Below are 9909 nucleotides of genomic sequence, written 5' to 3' on the forward strand. Positions count from 1 at the left end.
GGAGACAAGCAAAAGACAGGTGAAAAAGATCAGGGTGTGACACAACAATGCAGAGAGGGAAATCTATATACAGTACCAGTCAAAAGTTTGGACACACCTACTCATTCAAGGGTTTTTATTTATTTTTACTATTTTCTACATTGTAGAATAATAGTGAATGCATCATAACTATTAAATAACACATATATAGTAACCAAAAAAGTGTTAAACAAATAGAAATATATTTTATATTTGAGATTCTTCAAAGTAGCTTTGCCCTTTGCCTTGATGACAGTTTTGCACACTATTGGCATTCTCTCAACCAGCTTCATGAGGTAGTCACCTGGAATGCATTTCAATTAACAGGTGTGCCTTGTTAAAAGTTCATTTGTGGAATTTATTTCCTTAATGCGTTTGAGCCAATCAGTTCTGTAGTGACCCAGACAATATTATTGGCACCTTCTAGAAGGGGTGGTATACAGAAGATAGTCCTATTTGGTTAAAGACCAAGTCCATATTATGGCAAGAACAGCTCAAATAAGCAAAGATAAATGACAGTCCATCATTAGTCAATCCGGAAAATTTCAAGAATTTTGAAAGTTTCTTCAAGTGCAGTTGCGAAAACCATCAACTGCTCTGATGAAACTGGCTCTCATGAAGACCGCCACAGAAATGGAAGACCCAGAGTTACCTCTGCAGCAGAGGATAAGTTTGAGTTACCAGCCTCAGAAATTGCAGCCCAAATAAATGCTTCACGGAGTTCAAGTAACAGACACATCTCAACATCAACTGTTCAGAGGAGACTGCGTGAATCAGGCCTGCATGGTCAAATTGCTGCAAAGAAACCACAACTAAAGGACACCAATAAGAAGAAGAGACTTGCCTGGGCCAAGAAACACGAGCAATGGACATTAGACCGGTGGAAATCTGTCTTTTGGTTTGATGAGTCCAAATGTAAGATTTTTGGTGTCAACCGCTGTGTCTTTGTGAGACGCAGAGTAGGTGAACGGATTATCTCCGCATGTGTGGTTCTCATCGTGAAGCATGGAGGAGGAGGGGTTGTGATGGTGTGGGGTTGCTGACACTGTCTGTGATTTATTTAGAATTCAAGGCACACTTAACCAGCATGGCTACCACAGCATTCTGCAGCGATACGCCATCCCATCTGGTTTGCGCTTAGTCTCACTATCATTTGATTTTCAACATGACAATGACCCAACACACCTCCAGGCTGTGTAAAGGCTATTTGACCAAGAAGGAGAGTGATGGAGTGCTGCATCAGATGACCTTGCCTCCACAATCACCCGACCTCAACCCAATTGAGATGCTTTGGGATGAGTTGGACCACAGAGTGAAGGAAAATCAGCCAACAAGTGCTCAACATATGTGGGAATTCCTTCAAGACTGTTGGAAAATCCAGGTGAAGCTGGTTGAGAGAATGCCAAGAGTGTGCAAAGCTGTCATCATGGCAAAGGGTGGCTACTTTGAAGAATCTCAAATATAAATATATAAGAATCTCAAATATATTTGGGCCAAACTGCCAGTACAGAGGTGCAGGAAGCTCATTGATGGTTATAGGAAGCGCTTGATTGCAGTTATTTTGACCAAAGGCTGTGCTACCAAATATTAAGTCTAGGGTGTCAATAATTTTGTCAATGCCATTTCTGATTTAAATGGATATATTAAGTTCTGAATCAAAAACAAAGGTTCTGTAATATTAACAGTGAAATAAAGAATTGTGGAGACCAAATACTTTGTTCAATTTAAGCTTATTTTTAGGGAAAATTGTGGGTTAATTTAAAAAAGTGCAATTGTGCAAATATTTTTGGCCACAACTGTATACGAGGTACCGATTTGATATGCAGGGGTACGAGGCAATTTAGGTAAATATGTACATATAGTTGGGGGTAAATTGACTCTGCAACAGGATAGATAATAAACGGTAGCAGCAGCGTATGTGATGAGTCAAAAGAGAGAGTCCGTGTAGCTATTTGGTTAACTATTTAGCAGTCATAAAGGCCCTGCATGGCCAATCCGGCATCTGCATTGGCCGTGCAGCATTTGCGGTGACATGGCCTCTGCAGACATCAGGGCATTCATACTTCTTGCGCTTTACGGAGCAGCGCAGATCCGTTGAGCATAGTTGTTGTGAGGGAAGTTGTCAAGGAAGTAAGTTTGTGTTTATACAGGACCTCCCGCCCCACCTACCGTCAACCAATCATGTCACTGCGGAGCTATACGGAGCCCTCTGCATCATTACAACATTTGGGAGGCGCACAGCGATGCGGTACAGATCTCCATTTTGCCTCTGCATGCCTCCATTTTTGGATCAAGCATAAATTGGCTTTTGTGGTTTGGGAGTAAAAGCTGTTCAGGGTCCTGATCAGTAGAGGCTGGTTGGAGGAGCTAAAGGAGGACGGGCTCATTGTAATGCCTGGAATGGAATAAATTGAACAGTATCAAACACATTAAGCATATGGAAATCACATGTTTGACTTTGTTCCATTCCATTCCAGCCATTACAATGCGCCCATCCTCCTATAGCTCATCCCACCAGCCTCTACTGGTCCTGTTGGTTACAGACTTGGTGCATCGGTACCGCTTGCCATGCAGTAGCAGAGAGAACAGTCTATGACTAGGGTGGCTGGAGTCTTTGACCATTTTTAGGGCCTTCGCCTGATACCGCCTGGTAGAAAGGTCCTGGATGGCAGAGAGCTCGGATGGCATGTAGCGCCTTGCCAAGTAGTTGCTATAGCAAGTGGTGATGCAGCCAGTCAAGATGCTTTCAATGGTGCAGCTTTATAACTTTTTGAGGATCTGAGGGCCCATGCCAAATCCTTTCAGACTCCTGAGGGAGAAGAGGCGTTGTCACACCTTCTTCACAACTGTGTTGGTGTGTGGACCATGTTAATTCCTTAATGAGGTGGACACCAATGAACTTGACACTCTCGACCCGCTCCAGTACAGCCCTGTCGACGTGGATGGGGCGTGCTCGGCCCTCCGTTTCCTGTTGTCCACAATCAGCTCCTTTGTCTTGCTGATAGTGCTGAGCGATTAACTGAAAGTTCGGTTATTTTTCCGTTTTTAAACAACTAATTGACCGACGTCTGTTCAATTATTTGAATTCCATTTTGTTCATTTTTTTTCTCTGAGCTCGATGTGCAGTTTCTGTACAGATAAATCAGATCAAGCCTGAACTGTGCAATGTGGTAGGAAGTTGTAGTTTGTGACAGGCCAATATTCTACATAGTTTAGCGCAGAAAACATGGTAATTAACTACAATGACCATAATCCATTGCACGCCCACTTAAACTTTGTCCGGTCTGTGTGGAGCAAGACACGGAGACTGAGAGAAGAGACAACATGCGTTCAAGAGGGATATAAAAGCAGCTGCTTCGCAAGCCTAAAGATACAGACAGGGTTTCCCAAACTCGGTCCTGGGGCACCCCATGGGTGCACATTTTTGTTTTTTGCCCTAGCACTACACAGCTGAACCAAAGCTTGATGATGACTTGGTTGTTTGAATCAGCTGTGTTGTACTAGGGCGGAAACAAAAATGTGTACCCGGGGGGGGTGGGGGAGACCCTGATCTACAGAGGCTTGCGAAAGTATTCACCCCCCTTGGCATTTTTCCTATTTTGTTGCCTTACAACCTGGAATTAAAATGGATTTTTGGGGGGTTTGTATCTTTTGATTTACACAACATGCCTACCACTTTGAAGATGCAAAATATTTTGAAACAAACAAGAAATAAGAAAAAAAAAAAACAGAACTTGAGCATGCATAATTATTCACCCCCCCAAAGTCAATACTTTGTAGAGACACCTTTTGAAGCAATTACAGCTGCAAGTCTCTTGGGGTATGTCTCTATTAGCTTGGCACATCTAGCCACTGGGATTTTGCCCATTCTTCAAGGCAAAACTGCTCCAGCTCCCTCAATTTGGATGGGTTCTGCTGGTGTAGAGCAATCTTTAAGTCATACCACAGATTCTCATTTGGATTGAGGTCTGGGCTTTGACTAGGCCATTCCAAGACATTAAACCCATTGAGTGTTGCTTTAGCAGTATGCTTAGGGTCATTGTCCTGCTGGAAGGTGAACCTCTGTCCCAGTCTCAAATCTCTGGAAGACTGAAACAGGTTTCCCCCAAGAATTTCCCTGTATTTAGCGCCATCCATCATTCCTTCAATTCTGACCAGTTTCCCAGTCCCTGCCGATGAAAATCATCCCCACAGCATGATGCTGCCACCACCATGCTTTACTGTGGGGATGGTATTCTCGGGGTGATGAGAGGTGTTGGGTTTGCGTCAGACATAGCGTTTTCCTTGGTGGCCAAAAAGCTCAATTTTAGTCTCATCTGACCAGAGTACCTTCTTCCATATGTTTGGGGAGTCTCCCACATGCCTTTTGGCGAACACAAAAAGTGTTTGCTTATTTATTTTTTTAAGCAATGGCTTTTTTCTGGCCACTCTTCCGTAAATCCCAGCTCTGTGGAGTGTATGGCTTAAAGTGGTCCTATGGACAGATACTCCAATCTCCGCTGTGGAGCTTTGCAGCTCCTTCAGGGTTATCTTTGGTCTCTTTGTTGCCTCTCCAATTAATGCCCTCCTTGCCTGGTCTGTGAGTTTTGGTGGGCGGCCCTCTCTTGGCAGGTTTGTTGTTGTGCCATATTCTTTCCAATTTTTAATAATGGATTTAATGGTGCTTTATGGGATATTCAAAGTTTCTGATATTTTTTTATAACCCAACCCTGATCTCTACTTCTCCACAACTTTGTCCCTGACCTGTTTGAAGAGCTCCTTGATCTTCATGGTGCCACTTGCTTGGTAGTGCCCCTTGCTTAGAGGTGTTGCAGACTCTGGGGCCTTTCAGAACAGGTGTACAGTTGAAGTCGGAAGTTTACATGCACTTAGGTTGGAGTCATTAAAACTTGTTTTTCAACCACTCCACAAATTTCTTGTTAACAAACTATAGTTTTGGCAAGTCGGTTAGGACATCTACTTTGTGCATGACACAAGTCATTTTTACAACAATTGTTTACAGACAGATTAGTTCACATATAATTCACTGTATTACAATTCCAGTGGGTCAGAAGTTTACATACACTAAGTTGACTGTGCCTTTAAATAGCTTGGAAAATTCCAAAAAATGATGTCATGGCTTTAGAAGATTCTGATAGGCTAATTGACATCATTTGAGTCAGTTGGAGGTGTACCTGTGGATGTATTTCAAGGCCTACCTTCAAACTCAGTGCCTATTTGCTTGACATCGTGAGAAAATCAAAGGAAATCAGCCAAGACCTCAGAAAAAAATTGTAGGCCTCCACAAGCAATTTCTAAACTCCTGAAGGTAACATGTTCATCTCTACAAACAATAATATGCAAGTATAAACACCATGGGACCACGCAGACGTCATACCACTAGAGATGAACGTATTTTGGTGCGAAAAGTGCAAATCAATCCCAGAACAGGACCTTGTGAAGATGCTGGAGGAAACAGGTACAAAAGTATATCCACAGTAAAACGAGTCCAACATAACCTGAAAGGCCGCTCAGCAAGGAAGAAGCCACTGCTCCAAAACCGCCATAAAAAAGCCAGACTACGGTTTGCAGCTGCACATGGGGACAAAGATCATACTTTTTGGAGAAATGTCCTCTGGTCTGATGAAACAAAAATAGAACTGTTTGGCCATAATTCCATCGTTATGTTTGGAGGAAAAAGGGGGAGGCTTGCAAGCCAAAGAACACCATTCCAACCGTGAAGCACGGGGGTGGCAGCATCATGTTGTGGGGGTGCTTTGCTGCTGGAGGGACTGGTGCACTTCACAAAATAGATGGCATCATGAGGGAGGAAGATTGTGGATATATTGACATATTGACAACATCTCAAGACATCAGTCAGGAAGTTAAAGCTTGGTTGCAAATGGGTCTTTCAAATGAACAATGACCCCAAGCATACTTCCAAAGTTATGGCTTAAGGACAACAAAGTCAAGGTATTGGAGTGGCCATTACAAGGACCTGACCTCAATCCTATAGAAAATTTGTGGGCAGAACTGAAAAAGCGTGTGCGAGCAAGGAGGCCTACAAACCTGACTCAGTTACACCAGCTCTGTCAGGAGGAATGTGCCAAAATTCACCTAACTTATTGTGGGAAGCTTGTGGAAGGCTACCCCAAACGTTTGACCCAAGTTAAACTATTTAAAGCTAATGCTACCAAATACTAATTGAGTGTATGTAACCTTCTGACCCACTGGGAATGTGATAAAAGCTGAAATAAATCACTCTATTATTCTTGCATTTCACATTCTTAAAATAAAGTGGTGATCCTAACTGACCTAAGACAGGGAATGTTTACTAGGATTACATGTCAGAAATTGTGAAAATCTGAGTTTAAATGTATTTGGCTATGGTGTATGTAAACTTCCGACTTCAACTGTATATGTACTGAGATCATGTGACAGGTCATGTGACACTTAGATTGCACACAGGTGGACTTTATTTAACTAATTGTGTGAAGGTAATTGGTTGCACCAGATCTTATTCAGGGGCTTCATAGCAAAGGGGGTGAATACATATGCACGCACCACTTTTCCCTTTTATTTTTATTTAACTAGTTATTTTTTTCACTTCACCAATTTGGACTATTTTGTGTATGTCCATTTCACAATCAATTTAAATTGCAGTTTGTAATGCAACAAAATAGGAAAAACGCCAAGGGGGATGAATACTTTTGCAAGGCACTGTAAGTGATTGAAAGTTGGTATTCAGCACTCATAAAATAATGCCTTATTTACTTTGAAGAACTACTAAAATAGTGATTTTGTCAGACAGCATAGGCAGCACCTCTATACTGTATGAGTTGACTTGGAATGAAATAATAGTAATCAAATAAAACAAATATTTTGTTAAAGTAATGTTAATAAGTGATAAGCAGTAATAGTCACGACTGTGGGACTTTTATTAATTGTTTTATTCTGTGTGACAACATTCAACCCACATGTATCGAAACCTAAATGGAAAACCGTGATTCTTTTTGTAATAATCAAACCAAAACCGAACTGACCTCAAAGAGCAATAAATTGCTTAACACTACTTGCTGACGTTGAGTGAGAGGTTGTTGTCCTGGCACCACACTGCCAGGTCACTGACCTCCTCCCTATAGGCTGTCTCATTGTCATCGGTGATCAGGCCTACCACCATCGTGTCCCTAGTAAACACAGCTGATTAAACTAATTTCATTCTAAACTGAATATCATGATTATTGGAGTCAGGTGTGTTAGCTGGGGCAAAAGTGTGAAACCAATCAGGCCCCCGAGGACTGGAGTTGCCCATCCCTGGTCCAGATGGACAGAATCTGGATCCTCTCAAGATTTTCTCCCTACCTATCCACCTATGGAGTTTTTCCTTGCCACTGATTTTTTTTTCTCTCTCCTATGTTTTTGTGTGTCTCTCTCCCAGGTCATTTGGTGTGGTGCTGTGGGAGGTCAGTACCCTAGCGGAGCAGCCGTACCAGGGCCTGTCCAACGAGCAGGTCCTGAAGTTCGTCATGGACGGAGGATTTCTGGACCGACCAGACAACTGTGCTGACCGGCTGTAAGTCTCACCTCCATAATGTACATATCTATGTCCAGCTGTGACTGGTCATAACAAGATGAATCATTATTGAAGGGAACTGTATGGAACGTGGATTACACTTTTGTGTGTGATATTGATGAAATCATGTTTTAACGACAACGAACATCAGCTCTTAACTATATGATGTAACAGCAGCTCCTCTCTCCTGCTATTCAGACACGACCTGATGTCGATGTGCTGGCAGTATAACCCCAAGCTGCGTCCCAGCTTCCAGGAGATCATCGAAATGCTCCACGAGGACCTTCACCGGTCCTTCCAGGAGGTCTCCTTCTACTACAGTCAGGAAAACAAGCCTCAGGAGCAGGAGGACTTTGACCTAGACATGGACAACATGGAAAGCATTCCCCTGGACCCGTCCTCCTACTCCCAGAGAGGGGACCACAGTTCCTCGTACTCTCAGAGGGGAGACCACAGCTCGGAGAGGGACGAAGCGGGTTCGTCGCTGGGGTTGAGACAAAACAGCTACGAGGAACACGTCCCGTACACACACATGAACGGGGGAAAGACGAACGGACGGATACTAGCTCTGCCTCGGTCTAGTCCCTCCTAACAGAACACTATATAGATATCATATCCCTATCTCCCCTTAGGCCCAACCTTTTCCCTCACACAGATGCATAGATATAAATATATGAATATATTTTTGTTTTGTTTTTTCATTTTATATAGATAAACACTTATCACTCAGAGGCCCTCTCGAAGTGTACATATCTCAGGACGTTAATGCTCTCTTGTCAAGATGCCACATCCAATAGACTATGGTATGTATGTTAATGTTCACACAGGAAACACACAACCACACAGACACTTTTTGTATTTAAGAAAGAACCCCCCCGTGCTTCTTTCTAGTCTTTGATCCTTAAAAAATATATTTCCAATCTTCCACAAATGGGTGGCGGTTTGGGGGAATCAACTGTGAATCTAACTTTGGGACAACCAGAAGGCTGCTAACCCGAGGACTCTCCAGACTGTCCCTTGCCCAGGCCGAGGCACTCTCCCTTGGCAGGTCAGCCCTCACTGGGTCCCTGGGTCTCCCTGGGCCATGGAGGTCCACCTGGGTCGCTCAATGTAAAAGTGCCCTTCTCTTCTATCTCTGGTTGTAGCCTGCGTCTTATGTCATGGAGCTGTGTCTCTGTATCTTTGTACTCTCAAGTCGTCAACGAACGACACACTTGAGAACTAACTTTTGGATGGATGAATGTTTCAAATCCATTTTTAAATCTTCAAACAAACTTTATTGATCCACTGGAGAAGCTTGTTGTCGATTTTATCCTCACACTCTGCAGTATTCCAGCATCACACAGAAATAATTAACAGATTTTTGGGGTTATATAGTTTTAATTTATTTACGTTTCATTTTCTCTGAGTTTTCACATTTACAGCTGAAGGATATTTAAAAAACTGTTTCAGAAAAACATTTTGACGAAAGAAACGAGTTCCTCAGAAGACATAGCTGCTTCTTTTTATATATTTTAGTGGGTATAGAAAATATAAATATATTATTGATATTTTTTTTCGTACATAGTGGTTGACATACATTGTCTTTCATGAGGTATTTCCAGTCTGTAGAAAAAAAGGTTTTACATGTTTGTCTCTTATGTTTATTTTTTTCTAATCCAGAATTCATACTAATAGTCATTTGGACTTGTGACAAACCAGCAGCATTTGGTATTTTCTCTTGGCTTGGCCCGTTGATATCAGATCAAATCAAACTGTCTGCTCTTCATAAATAAAGCAGCACGGTGCAACATGACCACGCTCTATCTCTGTCCACATGCTTCTGTTACCGTTTACTTTGTTGTTGTTTACTGTGTCATGTGTACAATTCATCTAATAGGTCGGTCTTTGCTGAAATAAAAGATCCCAGAAATGTTCCATACGTACAAAAATCTTATTTCTCTTAACTTTTGTGCACAAATTTGTTTACATCCTTGTTAGTGAGCGTATCTCCTTTTCCAAGATATGTCACACCTGTAAGGTGGATGGATTATCAAGAAGCTGATTAAACAGTATGATCATTACACAGGTGCACCTTGTACTGGGGACAATAAAAGGCCACTCTAACATGTGCACAACACAAAATGTTTTGTCACGCAACACAATGCCACATGTCTCATGTTTTGAGCAAGTGTACAATTGGCATGCTGAATGCAGGAATGTCCAACAGCCAGATAATTTAATGTTAATTTCTCTTCCATAAGCCACCACCAACGTTATTTTTGAAAATATGGCAGTACGTCCAACCGGCCTCACAACCGCAGACCACGTGTATGGCAGGCATAAGCTACGGACAACAA

The 9909-nt window shown here is 42.3% G+C and overlaps 1 protein-coding gene across 1 annotated transcript in view; it reads left to right on the top strand.

The window, feature by feature from the left end:
• The window catches only part of LOC115169288 (insulin receptor), a 117935-nt gene extending 108442 nt beyond the window's left edge, over window positions 1–9493 (top strand). Inside the window, exons 22-23 of the mRNA XM_029724757.1 lie at window positions 7436–7570; window positions 7769–9493. Coding sequence (XP_029580617.1) covers window positions 7436–7570; window positions 7769–8162 — 529 coding nt within the window. The 3' untranslated portion in view covers window positions 8163–9493. The remainder of the gene's footprint in view (window positions 1–7435; window positions 7571–7768) is intronic.
• Window positions 9494–9909: the final 416 nt, after the last annotated feature.

This window comes from Salmo trutta, chromosome 31 (assembly GCF_901001165.1).
Source record: "Salmo trutta chromosome 31, fSalTru1.1, whole genome shotgun sequence".
Taxonomy (NCBI): domain Eukaryota; kingdom Metazoa; phylum Chordata; class Actinopteri; order Salmoniformes; family Salmonidae; genus Salmo; species Salmo trutta.